The sequence below is a fragment of the Antechinus flavipes genome, chromosome 6, assembly GCF_016432865.1.
Source record: "Antechinus flavipes isolate AdamAnt ecotype Samford, QLD, Australia chromosome 6, AdamAnt_v2, whole genome shotgun sequence".
Lineage (NCBI taxonomy): Eukaryota > Metazoa > Chordata > Mammalia > Dasyuromorphia > Dasyuridae > Antechinus > Antechinus flavipes.
Genome location: NC_067403.1, coordinates 138,509,091 through 138,532,941, shown reverse-complemented (window position 1 = coordinate 138,532,941; position 23,851 = coordinate 138,509,091). Strand labels below are relative to the sequence as shown.

The 23,851-nt window shown below is 35.1% G+C and overlaps 1 protein-coding gene and 1 long non-coding RNA gene across 3 annotated transcripts in view; one reads left to right on the top strand and one right to left on the bottom strand.

The window, feature by feature from the left end:
• Positions 1-20,527, bottom strand: part of LOC127542019 (uncharacterized) — a 236,787-nt gene extending 216,260 nt beyond the window's left edge. The window contains exon 1 of the long non-coding RNA XR_007948524.1: positions 18,417-20,527. This is a non-coding gene — a long non-coding RNA (uncharacterized LOC127542019). The remainder of the gene's footprint in view (positions 1-18,416) is intronic.
• GSTCD (glutathione S-transferase C-terminal domain containing) overlaps positions 1-23,851 on the top strand; it is a 174,518-nt gene that overhangs the window by 100,580 nt on the left and 50,087 nt on the right. For both annotated transcript variants that reach the window (XM_051967432.1, XM_051967431.1), the window contains 2 exons: positions 20,996-21,111; positions 23,136-23,180. In XM_051967432.1, the coding sequence (XP_051823392.1) occupies positions 20,996-21,111; positions 23,136-23,180 (161 nt within the window). The remainder of the gene's footprint in view (positions 1-20,995; positions 21,112-23,135; positions 23,181-23,851) is intronic.

The window sequence follows — 23,851 nt, the reverse complement described above, 5'->3', positions numbered from 1 at the left end:
TATCTATATTAAACATATATGCACCAAGTGGGGTAGCATCTAAATTCTTAAAAGAGAAACTAAGAGAGCTGCAAGAAGAAATAGACAGTAAAACTATAATAGTGGGAGATCTTAACCTTGCACTCTCAGAATTAGATAAATCAAACCACAAAATAAATAAGAAAGAAGTCAAAGAGGTAAATAGAATACTAGAAAAGTTAGATATGATAGATCTCTGGAGAACATGTAATGGAGACAGAAAGGAATACACTTTCTTTTCAGCAGTTCATGGAACCTATACAAAAATTGACCATATATTAGGACATAAAAACCTCAAACTCAAATGCAGTAAGGCAGAAATAGTAAATGCATCCTTTTCAGACCACGATGCAATGAAAATTACATTCAACAAAAAACCAGGGGGAAGTAGACCAAAAAATAATTGGAAACTAAATAATCTCATCCTAAAGAATGATTGGGTGAAACAGCAAATCATAGACATAATTAATAACTTCACCCAAGAAAACGATAATAATGAGACATCATACCAAAATGTATGAGATGCAGCCAAAGCGGTAATAAGGGGAAATTTCATATCTCTAGAGGCCTATTTGTATAAAATAGAGAAAGAGAAGGTCAATGAATTGGGTTTGCAACTAAAAATGCTAGAAAAGGAACAAATTAAAAACCCCCAGTCAAACACTAAACATGAAATTCTAAAAATAAAAGGTGAGATCAATAAAATTGAAAGTAAAAAAACTATTGAATTGATTAATAAAACTAAGAGTTGGTTCTATGAAAAAACCAACAAAATAGACAAACCCTTAGTAAATCTGATTAAAAAAAGGAAAGAGGAAAATCAAATTGTTAGTCTTAAAAATGAAAAGGGAGAACTCGCCACTAACGAAGAGGAAATTAGAGCAATAATTAGGAGTTACTTTGCCCAACTTTATGCCAATAAATTCGACAACTTAAATGAAATAGAAAAATACCTCCAAAAATATAGCTTGCCCAAACTAACAGAGGAAGAAGTAAATATCCTAAACAGTCCCATCTCAGAAAAAGAAATAGAACAAACTATCAATCAACTCCCCAGTTGAAAAAATCCCCAGGACCAGATGGATTTACATGTGAATTCTACCAAACATTTAAAGAACAATTAACTCCAATGTTATATAAACTATTTGAAAAAATAGGGATTGAAGGAGTCCTACCAAACTCCTTTTATGACACAGACATGGTACTGATACCTAAACCAGGTAGGCTGAAAACAGAGAAAGAAAATTATAGACCAATCTCCCTGATGAATATTGATGCTAAAATCTTAAATAAAATATTAGCAAAAAGATTACAGAAAATCGTCACCAGGATAATACACTATGACCAAGTAGGATTTATACCAGGAATGCAGGGCTGGATCAATATTAGGAAAACTATTAGCATAATTGACTATATCAATAACCAAACAAACAAAAACCATATGATCATCTCAATAGATGCAGAAAAAGCATTTGATAAAATCCAACATCCATTCCTAATAAAAACACTTGAGAGCATAGGAATAAATGGACTTTTCCTTAAAATAGTCAGGAGCATATATTTAAAACCATCAGTAAGCATCATATGCAATGGGGAAAAACTGGAACCTTTCCCAGTAAGATCTGGAGTGAAGCAAGGTTGCCCACTATCACCATTATTATTTAATATCGTATTAGAAACACTAGCCTCGGCAATAAGAGTCGAGAAAGATATTAAAGGAATTAGAGTAGGCAATGAGGAAACCAAACTATCACTCTTTGCAGATGATATGATGGTATACCTAGAGAACCCCAGAGATTCTACTAAAAAGCTATTGGAAATAATTCATAATTTTAGCAAAGTAGCTGGCTACAAAATAAATCCCCATAAATCCTCAGCATTTTTATACATCACCAACAAAACCCAACAGCAAGAGATACAAAGAGAAATTCCATTCAGAATAACTGTTGATACCATAAAATATTTGGGAATCTATCTACCAAAGGAAAATCAGGAATTATATGAGCAAAATTATAAAAAAGTCTCCACACAAATAAAGTCAGACTTAAATAATTGGAAAAATATTAAGTGCTCTTGGATCGGCCGAGCGAACATAATAAAGATGACAATACTCCCTAAACTAATCTATTTATTTAGTGCTATACCAATCAGACTTCCAAGAAAATATTTTATTGATCTAGAAAAAATAACAACAAAATTCATATGGAACAATAAAAAGTTGAGAATCTCAAGGGAATTAATGAAAAAAAAATCAAATGAAGGTGGCCTAGCTGTACCTGATCTAAAATTATATTATAAAGCAGCAGTCACCAAAACCATTTGGTATTGGCTAAGAAATAGATTAGTGGATCAGTGGAAAAGATTAGGTTCACAAGGCAGAATAGTCAACTATAGCAATCTAGTGTTTGACAAACCCAAAGCCCCTAACTTCTGGGAAAAGAATTCATTATTTGATAAAAACTGCTGGGATAATTGGAAATTAGTATGGCAGAAATTAGGCATGGACCCACACTTAACACCATATACCAAGATAAGATCAAAATGGGTCCGTGACCTAGGCATAAAGAACGAGATTATAAATAAATTAGAGGAACATAGAATAGTTTATCTCTCAGACTTGTGGAGGAGAAAGAAATTTGTGACCAAAGATGAAGTAGAGACCATTACTGATCACAAAATAGAAAATTTTGATTACATCAAATTAAAAAGCCTTTGTACAAATAAAACTAATGCAAACAAGATTAGAAGGGAAGTAACAAACTGGGAAAACATTTTCACAGTTAAAGGTTCTGATAAAGGCCTCATTTCCAAAATATATAGAGAACTGACTCAAATTTATAAGAAATCAAGCCATTCTCCAATTGATAAATGGTCAAAGGATATGAACAGACAATTTTCAGAGGATGAAATTGAAACTATTAGCACTCATATGAAAGAGTGTTCCAAATCATTATTGATCAGAGAAATGCAAATTAAGACAATTCTGAGATACCACTACATACCTGTCAGATTGGCTAAGATGACAGGAAAAAATAATGATGAATGTTGGAGGGGATGCGGGAAAACTGGGACACTGATGCATTGTTGGTGGAGTTGTGAACGAATCCAACCATTCTGGAGAGCAATCTGGAATTATGCCCAAAAAGTTATCAAATTGGGCATACCCTTTGACCCAGCAGTGTTTCTATTGGGCTTATATCCCAAAGAAATACTAAAGAAGGGAAAGGGACCTGTATGTGCCAAAATGTTTATAGCAGCCCTATTTGTAGTGGCTAGAAACTGGAAAATGAATGGATGCCCATCAATTGGAGAATGGCTGGGTAAATTGTGGTATATGAATGTTATGGAATATTATTGTTCTGTAAGAAATGACCAGCAGGATGAATACAGAGAGGACTGGCGAAACTTACATGAACTGATGCTAAGTGAAATGAGCAGAACCAGGAGATCATTATACACTTCGACAACGATATTGTATGAGGACATATTTTGATGGAAGTGGATTTCTTTGACAAAGAGACCTGAGTTTCAATTGATAAATGACGGACAAAAGCAGCTACACCCAAAGAAAGAACACTGGGAAACGAATGTGAACTATCTGCATTTTTGTTTTTCTTCCCGGGTTATTTATACCTTCTGAATCCAATTCTCCCTATGCAACAAGAGAACTGTTCGGTTCTGCAAACATATATTGTATCTAGGATATACTGCAACATATCCAACATATAAAGGACTGTTTGCCATCTAGGGGAGGGGGTGGAGGGAGGGAGGGGAAAAAAAATCCGAACAGAAACGAGTGTCAATATAAAGTAATTATTAAATAAAAATTAAAAAAAAAGAGGTCATAAATAAAGGAAAAGAATCTCTATGTATAAAAATATTAATAGCAGCTCTTTTTGTGGTGGCAAAGAACTGGAAATTGAAGGGATGTTAATCAATTAGAGAATGGCTAAACAAGTTGTGGAGATGAATGTCATGGAATACTATTGTGCTGTAAGAAATGATGAGCAGGCAAATTTCAGAAAAACATGGAAAGACTTAACATGAACTGATGCTGATTGAAGTAAACAGAACCAGGAGATCATTGTGTGATGATCAACTCTGATACACTTAATCTCAGCAATACAACTATGCAAGATAGATTTATGATGGAAAATGTTATCCATATACAGATAAAGAAATATGGAATTTAAATGCAGTTTGAAGCATAGTCATTCCATTTTTTTCTTACGGTTTTTCCCTTTTGTTCTGATTTTTCTTTCCAAACATGATTAATATGGAAATGTATTTTAAATTATTATACATATATAGCCTATATCAGATTGCTTGCTCTCTTGGGAAAGGGGATGGTAAAGGAGGAAAATAGAAAAAATTTGGAACTCAAAATCTTACAAATGGGAATGTCGAAAACTATCTTTACATATAATTGTACAAATAAAAAAAACTATTAAAAAAAAACTGACTTACATAAATTGCCATTAAGTGAAATGAGGAGAACTAGGAAAATATTGTGTACAATAACAACAAGATTATGCAATAAACTACAATAGACTTATATGTGCCAGGAATGTTCTCTCTCCTTCTCTCCATCTCTTAGCTTTCCTGACTTTCTTCAAGATTCAGATCAGAGACAAACTTCTACAGAGGCCTTTCCTTGTTCCCTCAGCTATTCACATATTCTCCTCCAGTATTACCCCACATCAACTCTACAAATGTCTTGTATGTAGCCATCTATTCATTTGTTGTCTCTTCCACTAGATGCCAGCCCCCTAAGGACTGTTTGATTTTGAACTTTTGTAGCTCCAGCTTTTAACCTGGTGTCTGGCACATTGTAAGCTCTTAAAAAAAGGTTTGATAACTGAGTGACATTTAGAACTGTAAGCTACCACTGATAACAACTCTTCCCCTTCTTAAAACCTTATAAAAATTAGAAGCTTTTCCAATCTTTAAAAACCAAAACCTTGCAAAAAAGGATATGATTTTTTAAGCTTTCACATCTAGAGTTTCTTAGGTTGCTATTTATTTCTTTAACTCACTAAATATTATCCTAAAAGGCTGAAAAAGTCAAAGGTAAATTAATTTCTTTTATTGAGTAGCCTAAACACAGAGAAAAACTGTAACAAATAATGCAAAAAAAAATAGGTAAAGTTTGTGTTTTGTAAATATTTTGCACAACTGCTTCTCAGAAGAAAAAACTACTAGTGAATGAAAATGTGTGTATAAAATTTTTAAAATGAAATTTATTGTCACTCAATTTCTGGGTTCTAGTTTAAAAGCCCCAATGCAGAACTGTTATAGTGAGGCAACCTGGTGTGCATGATGGTTAGACAGCTGGCCTTGAAGTCAGGAAGACCAGAGTTTAAGTCTCACCTCTGGCGCATATATTGTCTGACCCTGAGCAAATCTGTTAACCTATATCCATAACCTATATCTATAACCCTTATCCAACTCTCTTTGGAATCTTTGGGTAGTAGCTATTTTCTTAAATCTCTAGAAACATACCTTAGCTTGCTTTTAGACAATACTTACATGATATCATTGTACATATTACGGCAGGAGATACATAAACATAGAGACACTCTTTAAGCATGATCTTCATTCGTTCGGCTTATATTTTTGAGCACCTTTTATGTATATTAAAATTTAACTATTCTCCCCATTCAATCAGCTCCATGGTACCATCTTATATGGGAGTAGTTCTGGGAAGCATCATCTTTACTTCAGAATAGCTAATGATAGCTAATGGTTCTATTCTAAAATGATTGTAGTATATAGTTGTACCACCTCTATAAATTTTTTTTTTTTAACGAGGCAATTGGGGTTAAGTGACTTGCTCAGGGTCACACAGCTAGGAAGTGTTAAGTATCTGAGACCAGATTTGAATGCAGTTCCTCCTGACTTCAGGGCTGGTGCTCTATCCACTGTGCCACCTAACTGCCCTCCCCCACCCCCCTCTATAATTTCAAAGTGAAGTGTTTCTAATAGTACACAATGGGTTTGCTACTGTATTAGAAAATCAAGTAGTTATTTTGGATGGATATAAAGAATTTGGAAAAATATTGACAGATAAAATATATTATAGCAGTGAAATTTCTGGTTTTATAGTCTTGGGCCCTTTCATTTTGATAAATATAATAAGTTTGCTTTTTATTGATATTAATTTAAAGGGATTAGTGTATTTTACTTATCTTCTTTTTAGTAGATAAAAACCTGACTTCTTTTTGAAATGTGTTTCTTAAATTCTATTTGTAATCACACATAACATACTTCCTTATCTTGTATGAGAACAGTTTAAATATGTGAAAATTGTTAGTATTTTATAATTGAATTTTGATAATCATTCCAAAAATATATAAATAAGGTATCTTGGTAAAGTTGTTGACTATATATTTTTTTTAATTAAAGCTTTTTATTTTCAAAATATATACAGGGATAATTTTCGATATTCACTCCTACAAAACCCTGTGTTCTAATTTTTTTCCCTACCTCTCCCACCCACTCTTCCTGTTGGTAAGTATCCAATATATGTTAATGTTATATGTTGTGTTCATATATGTTAAATGTGCAGTTCCTCTATACATATTTCCACAAATATCATGCTGCACAAGAAAAATCAGATCAAAAAGGGAAAAAATGAGAAAGAAAACAAAATGCAAGCAAACAACAACAAAAGAGTGAAAATACTATGTTGTGGTCTGTATTCAGTTCCCACTGTCCTCTCTTTGGGTATAAATGGTTTTCTTCATCACAAGACTATTGGAGCTGGTCTGAATCACCTCACTATTAACAAAATTGGCTTTACTGTTAAAAAAAAAAAGTCAAGAAACATCAGAACATAGTTTTTAATATTATAATCAGTTTAAGGCCAAATTGGTGACTGTTTATAAAATAATGAGGACATTTAACCAGCACTGTCCATCGCATTCACATTCATAGTCTCTAAAATGAGGGAACTGGATTAGATGACCTTAAAGATCCTTTTGTGCTCCAACTTTATAATCCTATAATCCTACAGTCCTTCATGGTAGCACTTTGTGCATTTTCTATGGAAATTAAACTATCTTAATAGATAAGTATTTTAGACTTGATCACATTATCTCAAAGAGATAGTTACTCGTTTGAGGATGCCCATTTTATACATAATCTTCAAACACAGAAAATCAGATTGATGACTAGCTAAAATTCACATATAAGAGTTCTAGAACTCCCTATCCATGACTCCATAAAATCCATTTAAAAAATGATAATTTTAATCTTTGTTAATGTTGTGGGTGAGACAGCATTTACAAACAGTACCATTCATTTCAGTTTCTTTTTTTCTTTTTTTTTTTTTACTGGCACCTCTTCTGCCTATCTTATAAAATATTAATTCAAGTGGCACATTTAATTCGGCTTTTCTCAACTATTCACACATATCTACCAAATTAGTATGATTAAGTCTGCATTTTCTAGTCTTGTTTCTGTAGTTCTACAAACTTCCAGCATCTTAAAAAAAATTTTTTTAAGTCATTTTGATGCAGTTAGTGGCAGTGCTGCAGAGAGTTGAGGTGTGAGAATCCCCTTCTGGTCAGCATAGGTTCAATGTGAAAGAATTCGCAAACCCGAAATATTAGTGGCAAAAAAGGAAGTTTATTAGCACTGAGAAGTCAGACTTCTTAGTGACAAGGTCCTGGCAGAGAGATAAAGGTCCTAGCAGAGAAATCCTGGCAGAGAAATAAAGAGGGGTTATTGTTGAGAAGAGAATGTCTTCACAGCGGGCAGGAGTCTTAACAGCTGTGCCAAGGAAAGAGAGGTTTCTTGACAAGGCATAGTCCTGCTTTGGACCTGTGCAAATTATGAGTTTAAAATTGCCTTTTTTATAAGAGATCAGTTGAATGAAATTCCTTCCATGTTGTCATCACCCCCAGGCCTAGATTTCCAGTTGAATGAGACCACTTAAATTCCAGCTAAGAAAGAGTGGTCCTGGACTAATTTTCAACTCAATAGAGAGTACAGATACTTAATAGAGGGTGTAGTTAGTCTCACCAAGATAAGAAAATGAAGCCACTTTATCTTGATTCCCTGAGGCGGCTTCCAACAGAGGAGAGTTTCTCAAGAGTTCAAGGGAAGTTTCTCAAGAGTTCACCCCATGGCTTCTCCCTGAAAGTGATAGGAGAGAGTTTCAGGATTCCCTCCATCAATTTCATTTCAATAATTGTAATTTTTATGTTTCATTATATCTAAATTTTTCAAAGAATTTTTTCATGTATAGAATCACAAAGAAATGTTTGAAAAGTAGAACAGTTCAAAAAAACTTTACTTTTAGGAGTCTAATTTGTATCCAAATATTATCTTTCTCCTTGTAAAAATAAATTATATCCTGCAAGGTAATTTATGGCTTGAAGCTAAAAAAGAGAGAGAAAGGAGGATTGGGAGGAGGAAGGAAGGAAGAAAGAGGAAAGAAGGAAGGAAGAAAAGAAGAAAGAAAAAGAAAAAAGAGAGAAAGAAAGGAAGGAAGAGAGAAAGAGAGACAGACAGAGAAAGAAAGAAAGAAAGAAAGAAAGAAAGAAAGAAAGAAAGAAAGAAAGAAAGAAAGAAAGAAAGAAAGAAAGAAAGAAAGAAAGAAAGAAAGAGAAAGAAAGAAAGAAATACTTTATTTCTTAGCAGCATCTTTCTGGCAAAAAAAGTGACTACTTTGTCATCTTGCATAAACTTATAAATTTCAGATTTTTAAAGATAGGAAAGTATTCCAGTGATTGTTTACTTTTCTTGATGGATTCTTTCCATGTAGATATACTACTTTAGCAGAAGAAATGCATTGGATTTGATTTTTAATTTCAAATAATTCTAAATTGCTTGTGAAAACAAGCCAGGACATATTTGAGATTCTCTGATAAGTAACTTTTGCTATGAAATGAGCCAACCATCCTGGAGAGAATTTGAAACTATACCCAAAGGGCTATAAAACTGTACATAGCCTTTGATCTATCATTGTCATTACTGTACCCCATTATCTGTATTCCCCCCAAAAAACATAAAAGAGGGAAAAGAACCCATATGTGTAAAAATGTTTGTAACAGCCCTTTTTGTAGTGACAAGGAACTGGAAATTGAGTGGATATCCATCAGTTGAGGAATGGCAGAATAAGATGGTATATAAATATTGTGGAATATTATTGCTTTTTAAGAAATGATGAGCAGACTGATTTCGGAAAAGCCTAGAAAGACCTACATGAACTAAAACTGAATGAAGCAAGCAGAACCAAGAGAATTTCTTACACAATAATAAGAAGATTATGTGATGATCAACTGTAATAGACTTGGCTCTTCTCAACAATGCAGTGATTCAAGGCAATTCCAATACATCTGAACTAGAAAGTGCCATCCTTATCCAGAGAAAGAACTATGGAAATTGAATATAGATTTAAGCATTGGTGTTTTCTTTTTATTTTTTTCTTTTAACTTTTTTTTTGTTTTTTAAATTATTTTATTTTAAAAAAATAAGAAAAATAGAAAAGGAATACAAAACAAAACAAAAGAGGACATTGTCATGTGCCCAGCAGAACATCAGGGAGGATACAGAATATATAACAACAAATTATCAGTTCAAAAAAGTATATATATATATATATATATTAGAAGAAATTGTGTTCATGGATATCCATGAATACATGATACCCCACATACACAGACATGCACATATATCTTAATTATCCCTGATAACTTTTTGCTTTAATTCTGCTCCTTAACTTGCCTTGCTTATTACTTAACCTCTCCCAACCATGGATCTCTCCCCTGTCTTTTTCCTTTACCTTTTGCTTCCTCGTCTGTCTATTTCCACCCTGATCCTCCTAGACTTTGGAAGATGCTATAAATATGTTGATTCCCTATTTAACTCATTCTGATGTGAGTTTTTCAGAATTATGAGCCCTCCTCCCCACTTTAATACCTCTGTATCTGTTCTTCTTTTGTACCTTATTTATATAACATGATTACTATTTTACCTTAACTCTGCCCCAATCTTTCTTTTGAGCTATACTGTAGTTGATGCAATCTTAAATATATGGCATATATTTTCCATATAAAAAACAATTTGTCCATGTTGAGTTCCTTGAAATTGATCTTTGATATTGGCTCTTACATGTCAACTTTTCTATTAAATTCGAGTTTGGTTAATAGAAAGTCCTGAAAATCTGCAAGTTTGTTGAATGTCCATTTTTTCTCATTCAATATTATAGATAATTTTGCTGGACGATATTTTTGGCCACAGGCCTAATTTTTTGATTGTTGGCTTCCATGGTTCCAAGACCTGTGGTCTTTTATTGTAGATCCTGTACTGCTCCAAGTCTTCTCGATTTTTCACCAATCTGTGTTTGTCCTGAGGAGCAAATTTATTCTGTTTGTGGGGAGAATCTGGAGAGCTTGAAATTTAACAAGCTCTTCTGTCATATTCCCAGGTTCTGCAAAGCATTGTATTTTCACTGTTTTCTTTTTCATGTTTTTTCTCCCTTTTGATCTGATTTTTCTTGCACAAAATGACAAATATGGAAATATGTTTAAAGGAATTAAAATTATTTAATCTATATCAGATTATTTGCTGTTTTAGGGAGGGGGAGAGGTAAGAGAGGGAGGGAGAAAAATTTGAAAGACAAAGTCTTACAAAAATAAATGTTGAAAAATATCTTTACATGTATTTGGAAAATAAAATATTATTTTTTTTAATTTTATTTATTTATTTTTTTTTATTTAATAATAACTTTGTATTGACAGAATCCATGCCAGGATAATTTTTACACAGCATTATCCCTTGCAATCACTTATGTTTCGTTTTTTCCCCTTCCTCCCTCCTCCCCCCCCCCAAGATGGCAAGCAGTCCTATATATGTTAAATATGTAGCAGTATATCCTAGATACAATACATATTTGCAGAACCGAACAGTTCTCCCACTGCACCGGGAGAGTTGAATTCAGAAGGTAAAAATAACTCGGGAAGAAAATCAAAAATCAAATAGTTCACATTCATTTCCCAGTATTCCTTCTTTGGGTGTAGCTGTTTCTGTCCATCATTTATCCAATGAAACTCAGTTAAGTCTCTTTGTCAGAGAAATCCACTTCCATCAGAATACATCCTCATACAATATCGTTGTCGAAGTGTATAATGATCTCCTGGTTCTGCTCATCTCACTTAGCATCAGTCCATGTAGGTCTCTCCAAGCCTCTCTGTATTCATCCTGCTGGTCATTCCTTACAGAGAAATAATAGTCCATAACATTCATATACCACAATTTACCCAGCCATTCTCCAATTGATGGGCATCCATTCAGGAAAATAAAATATTATTGAAAAAAAAATTTTAAAGGTCTTTTGCCTAATCCTAGTCTGACAAACCCTAGTTATCTTTGACTGTTCTTATGTAAAATTCCTTTATCAAGGATTGAGAAGGCTCTACAAAGCAGAGCAAACATCAAAAATGTTTCTAACAAGCATCCTGACTTAGAGCCTGCTCAGCCAGCTTGTCCTGTGCAAAACCAACTGTGTTCAGTTTATATTTTAAAACATCCAGACTGAAATATAAGTACTGCAGTTAAAAAGAAAATCTGAAACTTGATAAAAAAAAAAAATCCTTCCACAGAAACCAAGAGCATCTTAAAGAATCTTCTCAATGAAAGGACTATGGAAACTGAATGTGGAACACAACTTGCTGTATGAGGGAGGAGTAGAAGGGGAGGGAGGGAGAAAAATATGGAACACAAGGTTTTGCAAAGGTGAATATTGAAAAGTATCTTTGCATGTAATTTGAAAAATAGAAAAAAATATTATTAAAAAGAAAAGGAAATTATATGACCTTAGGCAAGTCACTTAATCCCAATTGCCTCAGCAAAAAAAAGGAAAAAAAAAAAGATTTTCTCAAACATAAATCATGCCTTACTTTCCCCAAATAGGGATTAAGAATAATGATGAGGTACAAGAGTGAACCCCAAAAATATAATGGGAGTTTGGGCCAATGTCACAAAGTCTCAGAAGACTATTACAACCATAGCTTCCCAATCCAATTAATTAATCAGAGACATTATCAGGTACAAAGAGAAAACATTTATTTAATGCCTGCAGGGAGAGGCCCAGACACACACCTGGGAGCCATCCCAACTCCCACCATGTGCTCCTGGAATCTGACTTGCTTCCAGCTTGTCCAGGGTTTAAAAGCAAAAGACTCAAATCTTCTCATTGGATAGACTAACAGCATGTAACCATCCTTAACCAATGATCACTAATGCTGGCTACCTCCCACAGGTCATGTCACGCCCTGCAACTTCCTGCATCTCAGGTTCAAAGTTCATTCCTCCAGAGAGTAAATGATCTCCCCAAGGTCTCAGTTCTGGAAACAAGGAACATGTGACTCAATACTGAGAAATACTTCATCCAATCAGTCCCATTCAGCTTTAACCTCCCCCCTTTCTCTCTCCTCTCCCCCCCCAGGAAAACTGAGTTTGAGAATGTAAAATGACTCAGCAATCCCAAACCCCTTTTGTACCCTGTTCTTCTTCTCCTGCATAACATTAGCAGGAGAAATTTTTTTTTTTAAGTTTTTTATTTACAAGTTATATGCATGGGTAATTTTACAGCATTGACAATTGCCAAACCTTTTGTTCCAATTTTTCCCCTCCTTCGCTCCATCCCCTCCCCTAGATGGCAGGATAACCAATACATGTTAAATATATTAGAGGATAAATTAAATACAAAATAAGTATACATGTCCAAACTGTTATTTTGAAGCAGGGGAAATCTTATGCAAAACTTCTATCTCTCTGCCCAAGTCATTTAATGTATTCCCTTAACAAACAGTTGCAAATATGTCAGATAAAGAAGCAAACTAACCTGTTTGGTAGTTTCTGTCAAACTCTATAAAAAACCCTATGTCCTTTTGTTGGGTGCCTGCCTTTGGATGCAAATCCCATGGGCCAATTAACTTCAATAAATTCTCCAATTAAAAATTAATATTTCTCAACTCATCTCTAAATATCTTGGCACAACAAGATCATCTCCAAATCAAGGGAACAAAGATTTTATTATTACTCCATTAGCTGGCTGGCTAAGTATTATTATATTGCCAGAATACTATTTCTTTTTTTTTTTTTAAACAGGTCACTAAACTGGTAAATGAGAGGAATGTTATAGATACCATTTACTTATATTTTAGCAAAGTGTTATTTCAGGCCATTTTTATGGAAAAGATGGATCTACAGGCTAAAGGATAGGCTAAATGCAATTAAAATGATTCAGCTGAATGGGTTTAAATGGCTGAAAATCAGAGTATTAATGCTTTTGATGTCAACTTGAAGATCTTCAGTAGAGGGTCCCAGGAATCTATACTAGGCATTATGTTCTAAAACAATTTAATAAATTCTTTGAATAAAGTTATAGGAAACATGCTTTTCAAATTTTTGAGAAGTGAGAAAGCTATATTGCCACTTTGACAAATATTAGGGATGGAAAGTCATTTAATTTTCCAGTGCCCCAGTCAACTGAGCCTAGAAGCTGCAGAGCAAAAGTTGAGCTGCTTTGGTAAGGGGATTTTTTTCTGTAGGAATTGTCTACACCAGTGAAATCACAGCCCATTCCCCTTTTTGCTCCCTCTCTCCACAAAATTTAATTGCGTTCAAAAAGTTGATCTGACAGGTACGAGATGAGGAAACAGTGGTGGGGCAATAATATGAAAGAGACCTGGAAAGTTTGTTGAGCTACAAACTCATTATGAGTTGGTATGATATGATAGATAAAGAATTCCTATGACAATGGATAGCATTCTGAGGCTTGGGTTCCAGGAATAAAGAGGCTCTCTGGACTTTGCCTCTTGAAGTATTAGAATCATCCCTGGATATCATCAATGTTATTTCTAAAAGATAAGCCAGAAAATCCTTAGAAGAATAAAAAACATGAAGTTCAATAGTTGAAGGAATTAGAAATGTTTTAACTTAGAGAACAAAAGATCTGTGGGGGAACATGGTAGCTGTCTTTAAGTATTCAAAAGACTGTCACCTGGACCCCAGAGAAGTTGTAAAGAGGTAAATTTAGGTTTCATGTCTGGAAAATTTCAGTTAGAAGCATCCATAAGTGAAATACACTGCCTTAGAAGGTATTAGGTTCCCTCTTCCTGGAATATTCTGTATAGAGATCTGATGGCTACTTTTTAGATATGTTATAAAGAGGATTCATTTTCAAATGCAAGTTAAAAGAGAATCCTGACTTGGTTCTTTTTAACAATGCGGTGATTCAAAGCAATTCCAACAGACTTGTGATGGAAAATGTCATCTACATTCAGAGAGAGAATTGTGGAGACTGAATGTGGCTCAGAGCATAATATTTTCACTTGTTATTGTTGTTGGTTTGCTTTTTTTTCTCTCTTTTTTTTTTTACTTCTGATCTGATTTTTCTTGAGTGTAATGCCAGAGAAACTGAGGCAGGAGAGAGATTAGAGAGTTTTTAATATTTTATTAATGGGAGAGTAAGATTGACTGGACAGGACTCTCGTCTCAAATTGTCCAGCCAGACAGAGATAAAGATATACTGGGACCAAGGAATTCATGTTGGTCCCAGGTCTGGAGGAGACTATCATCTCAAAGAATCCAGCGTCCAGCATCCACAGCCAGCTGCCATTCTCCAGCAATGAATGGAGAATCTCTAACCTTTATATACCTTTTAGAGACAAAGAAGAGGGAAAAAGAGCGGGAAAAGCCCAGCTGGAAAAGACTATGAATTAAAAAGGAACCCAGAGATAAAGATGTCAGTGAAATATCTTGGAATATTTTAAGGGATGTTGTAAATTTCTCAAGGACAGAAGATAATCAGGAAGTCTACTCTCTTGTTTATCTTGCTTGGGCTAACAATTTATATCCTTAGACTAATTGGTCCTCAGCCTTCATGGAGCAGAGGGAGATTTACAGCTAAGGGGAGTAATTAGGCAGACTGAGACAAGGAAACTGAGTCAGGACAGTTAAAGAAAACTGTGGCATAACATTCCACACTCTCTTTCCTAAATATTCAAACCTTTGAATCTTAGCATCTTCCTCTAGATACCCAGGAGGTCTTTGACCCACCTTATGTAAAGCAAATGAGCCAAAAATAAAACTAGAAAAATGTAAGGACTCATATGGCAAGAGCAAGTCTCTCCCTGATAACCCCAGAGTTAACAGCTGTACAAAGGCTCCCTTGTTGCAAGCATGTCAGGTCCTCTACAGTTCTGGAGCACCATCTCAGCCAGAGAATCCAGTTTGAGATGGACAGTTAGATCTGTGGTCATTTGTGCACTTAACTGTCTCTGCTTACAGATCAGCAGGACCAAGGGCTCAAGCCCATTCAGAGGAGCAGATCTCTCCAAGGGAGAAGGGTAAGGCTGTAGTAGCTCCACCCGTACCCACCCAGAGAAACAGGCAGGGCTGCTATTAGAATATAGATTTCTGAGCAGATTATGCACAGTTAGACCATCAAGGCAGGCAAACTCCAAACTTTTTAGGTGCCTCATGCCAAACTTCAAGGTCCTTTGAAATGCTGAAATACTTAATGAACTGGGGTTACAGGAATGGAAAAATAGATCAGAGAGATTGCCAGTCCCAGGACAGGTGTCTGATTTCTAAAACTTTTCTAAAAAAAATAATCCCCAAAACTGAGTCTGCCAGGGCACTTTTAACAAAATAAGGGATTCTAAAACTAAAGCATCCAAATTCAATCTGAACTAGTGAGATAGGGGGTGGGGCAGAAATGCCTAAGACAAAATAGGAGCTAGGGGTTCCCATTCTTTTTAGTATTTTGAAAAAAATATACCAGTTTCCCCAGTGTTCTATCTCTACCTCCCCCTTTTTCTTTCTCACGGAAAGGAATTATCAAATGACCATTCCCCATATAAATCCCAAGAGTGAATCAAAATCCCTGTACATAACAGACTAGTACAGTAGCATTTCCTAAAAATCCCTCAAACAAAACAGCAACAGTTACACAGTGTTAACAAATCCCATCCCAAATCTTAAACACACAGTAATAGATGATCCAGGCAAGGTTTAACAGTCATTCATCAACCATTCCCAAAGCCCCTTATATTAGTCCAAACTACAGTAGATGCAGGGTCCAGTCCATGGTTCTCATCCAAAAAAAAACTGCTGTGTTAGGCTGTGAAGTGATAGGAGGCTTATTCCTTGCAGAATGGGTGCTTCATGCTGACAATCAAAGCTGATCAAAGCTGATCCAGGTTCCAGAAGCAAACCAATATCTGTAATTTGACCAAAATCTAGAACAAAAACACAGATCTAGCAAATAAAGATTAGATCAGTCTCAGATAGAAAGACACAGTTCACCAGACTGCTGCAAAATATGAGGAGGCCAAAATAAATTGGCCAGCAGTTTCCTATGTGAAAAGATGAGTTTGCTTTACAGGCCAAGCAAACGGGTGCAGTCCCAAGTTGTAACATCAGTGAGTCTCATAGACCCCTGTTAATTGTCCTCTTATTATGTAGAAACCTTAAAGGAACAAAACACAAATATCCAGTAACAGACAGATGACCAGGCGAAATACTCAGTTGCCCAAGCATTTAGGATACAATGATTACATATGACCAGACTGAAAATAGCAAGGCATGACATAATTGAATTGCATTAACAGTTTCTATTGACCATTGCTCTGATCAGAGAGATCAGTTACAAAAGGAAAAATGCAAGAACATAACTATAACATAACATAAACAGTTGAGTTTTAACAGCTTATCAATCAATTGTCCCAGTAACTGTCAGAGGGTGGAGCTTTAGAACTCCCAAATAGCATTAACTAATTAACTCTAAGCCCAAAAAATTTTACCCCCAATAACAGATGTCATTAATCAAATTTCTGATAACTCCTAAACAAACATTTACCCTAACCTTATAGTAATAACAGAAAGTAATTTCGTCTCAATAAGTTCACAACTTAGAACAATGATCATATCTGGGTAGATGTTACATGAGTGAACATTATACATACAAATCATTTTGCTTTTAAAACACCTAATACATAGAAAAATATCCCAAACTGCATATTGTCCATAACAGAAACATTTTCAAAAGGACAAAGAAAAAACTATTATGTTCAGAGGCCCTTTAAATAACCTCAGGATGACCAAATACAATCAATTTAAACTTATACAAAAGACCCAATTCCACATAAAAGAATTCAAGAAGGTTTTTTTAACATAGCAATTAAACTTTTAGAAATATTCGTACCAACGTATTGATCACATTTATGATCATATCTCTTTTAATCCAAAAAACATTTATGTATCAAAAAAACAAATATTCAATCAATTTAACCTAAAAGTATGTCCTTAAAAATCAGTTTGCTGAACTGGCCGTAATCAGATAAGAAAAAAAGCGGCAGGAACATACTTAAGAGGGGTGAGGGGAGGAGAGGATTCCACATGGCCACCCTTCCCCCACTCCTGCCCCCTAGAAAAAAATTTCCCTCAGGTTCCCCATTCAAATTTCCTAATGGGGATCCTTTTCAAGATTTAACCCATCAGTTTCCCAATATCAGGTTTCTTCCCAAATTCACCCATTTCCAACCTTCTCTTTCTCCCTGGCTACATACTTAAACAATCTCCTTAAAGAACTTTCTTATCAGATGCTCCTGATGCTACTGTAAAGTAGCATAAGACAGTAGAGGTGGATGGCTCCCTCCCCCACCTCTTTACCTACTCCCAAGTCTTTCACCTTCCTTAAATCATGCAAACCTCTAATTGCCCCTACTAATCAGTCTTTCCTAAATCACCTGCATTCCTCTTTCCTTTTCCCTTCAAAAACCTGTAAGATTCATACTATAGTGAATAGTCCAAACCTCCAAAAACCCACACATGTCCAGCAGAGCTGGTTTTAAAGTATAACTTATGTTAACAAATAACTCAATATATTTCAGAAGGTAACAAACTGAATCAAACTAATACAGCTGTTTTTAAAAGTTTTTTCTTCAACCACCTTTCTTCTAACAGTTATTAGCATCTTATCTCCAGAGCTTTTTATTGCCCAGGCCAGGCTAAGCTTGAATTTTATTGCTCTTTACTCTAGTAGGCTTTTCCTTACTTACAAATTAGTACAACAGGTTAAAAGTTTTAAAATCACAAGCAAATTTTCAAACAACCAATTCCCAAATTTGTTAATCATTGTTCTTAAACTTGACAAAGCTTTTTAAATAAGCAAAAACAGACTAGGGGCTGTATTTTAACTTTCCGAAATTCCAAATCCCTTTCAATCTATTTTTTCATTTCCTTTTTTTTTTTTTTTTTTTCCTTTCTCTCCCCTTTCTCCCCCTGTCTCACAGGCTACTGCAGTCAGCCAGAGACAGAGAGAGAGAAAGATTTTTCAAACTTCTTGATATTCTCTAAACCTGCAACACAGAGGCTGAAACCTTATCTCTTACAAGCTTGCTACCTTTTAACACAGACACGCACAGACAAACATGGAGCTCCATTTTAGTAAGCACAGTTGCAACGTTGTTCTTAAAAATTTTTCCAACCAATAAAACAGACAAATCACACAGAACATAGAAAACACATCACACAGACTACACAGTTACAACATTAAACAAACATATAACACATAACATATACCCAGAGGATATTTCCCAGCGTCCCAGAAAATACCCGTCTCAGAATTTTTAAACCCGTCGTTATTTATTCTGAGACTACAGGTTGCTAGCAACAGACCAGACCAGAACCAGAACCAGAACTAGATGGTACCCCAAAAGGTACCCAGACAGACTTACTCTCCCAAATGCCGAATCGATTCCGTTGTCCACTGTAGGCCGGACTGAGACTGAAGAACTGCTTCCTTTTCTATCCAGAGTGCTGATCTTTCCTGAGGAACAGACCCAGGTCCTGAGCCCAGGCCTAGGTGGAGACGGAGAGGTCTCTAATCTCTAATCCAGTTCTCAGTTTCTATTATCTCGGGGGAACCTCCAAAATGTAATGCCAGAGAAACTGAGGCAGGAGAGAGATTAGAGAGTTTTTAATATTTTATTAATGGGAGAGTAAGATTGACTGGACAGGACTCTCGTCTCAAATTGTCCAGCCAGACAGAGATAAAGATATACTGGGACCAAGGAATTCATGTTGGTCCCAGGTCTGGAGGAGACTATCATCTCAAAGAATCCAGCGTCCAGCATCCACAGCCAGCCGCCATTCTCCAGCAATGAATGGAGAATCTCTAACCTTTATATACCTTTTAGAGACAAAGAAGAGGGAAAAAGAGCGGGAAAAGCCCAGCTGGAAAAGACTATGAATTAAAAAGGAACCCAGAGATAAAGATGTCAGTGAAATATCTTGGAATATTTTAAGGGATGTTGTAAATTTCTCAAGGACAGAAGATAATCAGGAAATCTACTCTCTTGTTTATCTTGCTTGGGCTAACAATTTATATCCTTAGACTAATTGGTCCTCAGCCTTCATGGAGCAGAGGGAGATTTACAGCTTAGGGGAGTAATTAGGGAGACTGAGACAAGGGAAACTTGTACAAGGAAACTGAGTCAGGACAGTTAAAGAAAACTGTGGCATAACATGAGCATCATGACAAATATCTAAATATGTTTAGAAGAATTGCACATATTTAACCTATATTGGATTGCTTGTTGTCTTGGGGAGGGAGGAAGGAGAAAAAGAGGGAGAAAAATTTGGAACACAAGGTTATACAAAGGTAAATGTTGAAAATTATCTGCATGTGATGAAGTATGAGAATTGAGGGTAAGGTGTCCCCTCTGGTTGATGTCACAAATTTTTTGCTAAAGAATTCACAAACAAGAAGTTTATGGCAAAAGAGGATTTATTTACATTAAGAAGACAGCTTTCTTAGCAGACAAATTCTTGATTTGGCAAAGATGGATTTACACTGAGAAGAAAGTATTTTCATAAGTGGGCTAAATCCAGAAGGGCATTTAGCAAAGATGAGTTGACAAACCCTTGGTTATATTGAGTTAATCTTGGCCTGGGGGTGGGGAGCAATTTGAACAACTTAATAGAGGATGTTGACTCTGCCCCATGCTGAGATTTCTAATTGAATGAGATTACTTATCTTGGGAGTTATCTGGAAAGGGTGTGCCCCAACCAGGGGCTGAGAGGGTTTGAGAGTCAGGAGTACCTTTCTCCCCAAAGGGGACACTGTTTACATCACATATATTTGGAAAATAAAATAGTATTAAAAATGATGATTTTTAAAAATTAGTACTTGAAATCTTACAAAAATGAATGCTGAAAATTATCTGTACATGTAATTAGAAAAAAATATATTATTAAGTGGGAAAAAAATAAAAGAGAATCCTGAAGAAGTCCTCTCCAACTTTGGAATTATCTGATTTTTAGCCTGTCTGTTAGGGAGTTCCTTAAGATCTAAGACTTTTTGCCTTTTTTTGTATCCTCAAGTGCTAACATAGTATCTAGAACATAAATGCTTAATAATTGTTTATTTATTGACTAATTCACAACCATTGCTCTGGTTCCTTACAAGACATTATGTATCTTTCTCTTTCTCTTGTTGTTATTAATTCCTTTCTACTGAAGCCATTAGCTCATAGCCAATGATGAATTAAAAGAGAAAATTAGAACTAAATTCAAAATCTGATTTACAAATTGATTGTTATTTAATTTCTTTGTTTTTTAAGTAAGACTTTCTTGTTTTAATCACAAACTTAAATGTAAGCAAATTGTAAACAGTTTCCTATATAGACTCTATGGTTTTGAGGGTTTTTTAAAAATGTATAATAAATTGACTATAATAACAAAACCTTCCTGCTTGTCTCTTCCCTTTTTCTGAACTCCCTTCTACTCCTCTTTTTCCTGTAGAGATCATTTAATTTTCTTTCTCCATAGTTCATTGACTGCTTATATTTAGTCACCATTGTCTTAGAATATGTCACTTAATTCTGTAAGATTCTGTTTGTGCCTTCTCCCTTTGCTATGGCCAGTGACTGCATTCTTTCTCTTTTGTCATTTCCAGGCAAGATGTCCACTGAACGTGCTTTGCGAAAGCAGCAACAATTAAACAACCTGGTTGCTATGGTGACAAATATTGTCAAACCTAGTGACATAGTTGTGGATTTTTGCAGTGGTGGGGTAATGGATCTTTTCTATTCACCTTCCTTTTTTCCCCCCATTTTTGTCTACTGTTTAGGCATAATCCTAGACATGTGCAATTACACTGGATCCAAGATAATATTGACAGTCACAGGCAGGCAGAAGGACCACAATTTAGAGAACCAGTTCATAGTTCTCCTCCAAAAAGCTATAGGAACACAACCAAGACAGAAGTAGATAAATAGATAGCTAAATCATTTGGTAAGCTCTTATTATGTGCCAGGTGCTATACTTAATGCTGGAAATTACATAAAAATTTTCAGTCCCTAACAGCTTACATTCTAATTAAATAAGACTTACATAAAATGGTGTTGGAAAGGGGGAGGAGACAATCCTACAAAAAAATGGTGAGGATACTGCAAAAACTAGTCTGGAGGCCTAATTCCTAACAGAAAAAGCAAAAGTCTCACCTTTCAGAGCCAAGTGGAATCAAGAGTGAATTCTGATCTATTTCTAGAATGGTTGAAAGGAAAATGTCAAAAGAGTAGGGCCATGGAAAGAAAGGCCATGTGTTAAAAAACAAAAACAAGCACTAGCCAACTTGGAAGAACTACCAGAACTATCTCTATGATGCAGCTTTTCTCTTGCCATTAAATCTACTTAGATAATTGGTCTCTGTTCCCCCAAGACTGCTGGGGAGAAAGCTAGAGAACCCAAGATTCATCCATGTAAAGATAAAAAGTGCCATCTAATCTAGTGCCCTTGTTTTACAGATAAGAAAACTAAGCTTTAGGAAGATTGAGTGATTTGGCCAGAGAGCTAGTGAGTGTCCTGAAACTGAGGCAAGCAAGCATGTCAAGGTTAATTGGTATGTTGGAAAGAAGAGATGAAAGTTGATTTGCCTTTCCAGACTTAAAACATAATTTAAAATTTTGGAGAAAGCAGTTTTCATAGATGTTAACCCCCCCGCCCCCAAAAAAAAGACAAACAGGAAAGGAATCTCCCCCAAAAGGTCAAATACCAGTAAAAGATTAATACTTACTGAAATAGTAAACTGAGGGATTCATTATTTAAATAACTATTAGAGAAATTGAGCATCAATATAGCAAGATATAAATTTGGATTGTTACCTCATACTATATGTTACAGTAGCTTCCAAAAAGATAAAAGAATTGGACATAATTAAATGAATAGTGAGAAAACTTGGAAGAATATGAAATATTTCAATTGTCACATTTCATTTCTAGAAAGTGGACAAAATTGTAACTATTAAATAAGTAAAAGGAATTGTTGAGGATAAGAAATATGAATGATTATATAAAAAAGCAAAGTTCTTCAAAACAAATATGTAATCAAACTCAAAGGAAAAGTAGTATTGAGGAATATGTTTGTAGCAAATATGAGATAAAAATTTATCTAAAATTCTAAGGATCTGATAACAAATATCAATGGCAGCACTCAGTCATCACTGTGTAAATGTTTAAAGGATCTGAAAACAATTCATGAAAAAAGATTCAGCCTCACCAATAATCAGAGAAATGCAGATTAAAATAGCTTTGAGGCACCATACTTCACACTCATCCAATAAGCAAAAAATAACCAAGAGCAACAAAAGGTCATTGCTGGAATGATTATAAAAAATCAAGTGTATGCATCAGTTGCTGGTGGAATTGCAAATTTGCAGTATCTTTGTGGAGGACAATCAAAATGTTGAACTAAATTCACAAAAAACCTTATCCCTTGACATTCTGTTACTGGGAATAAATTCTTTTGACTATAATTATAAAAGGGGGGGGGAGCTTTTCATTTGTAGTATTATTTGTCATTGCAAAAAAATACAAGCAAATCTTAATGTCTAATACAGGACTGAAAACACATGTAGAAATTTATTTTGAAGTGTAAATAGTTGTAAATATATGTTGATTTGGTTTTAATGTTTAATGTTAAGTGCATAGTAAATAATTGGGGGGGGAGGCGGATTTTTTTTAGGGGATAAGCCATCTCAGAATTTTCAAATGCTCCAGGGACAAATATTAACATTTTTTACTCTTTGCCTTTTATAGGGACACGTTGGAATTGCCCTTGCTCACATGCTGCCATCATGTCAGGTAAAGCCTGAGAAATATATTAAAAGAAAATTAATTTTCTTTGAAAAACAAGAATGCAGAATTCTGAAATGTTCCATAAAGAAAAATTAGCAAACCAAATCTGGCTTTCTCATTGATTATATCTGCTTTTTGCTTTATTTAGAAGGACAGTGTAGAAGTGGAAGGATGAGTCTTGGTGTGAGTTACCTGGTGAGCAAACAATTCCTCCCAATACAGATTAGTAAATTCTGTGTATATTGGCATTTTAGAGAGTTCCCTGGGCCACTGAGAGTTTATCTTGCTGGGGGGTCACTCAAGTCAGTAGATGTCAGAGTTGGGCCAGAACTTCAGTCTTCTTGACTTCAAGGCCCAGCTATTTACTTGCCATGCAGCCTCTCTGGCACTCTACTTGTTGTTCAGTAACTTCAGGCATGTCTAACTCTCTTTGACCCCATTTGGAAGGTATTTGGTAAAAATATTTGAGTGGTTTGCTGTTTCTTTCTCCAGCCTATTTTATATATCAGGGAATTAAGTTAAGTGACTTGCCCAGGATCACATAGCTAAGGGAGTGTTTGAGGCCAGAATGAATTATTGAAGATAAGTTTTCCTGACTATAGGTCTTGGTACTTGCTCTATTACTGTGCCAATAGCTGTTCCAATGTCCTGTTTACAATACTTTAGATCCAAAAGGT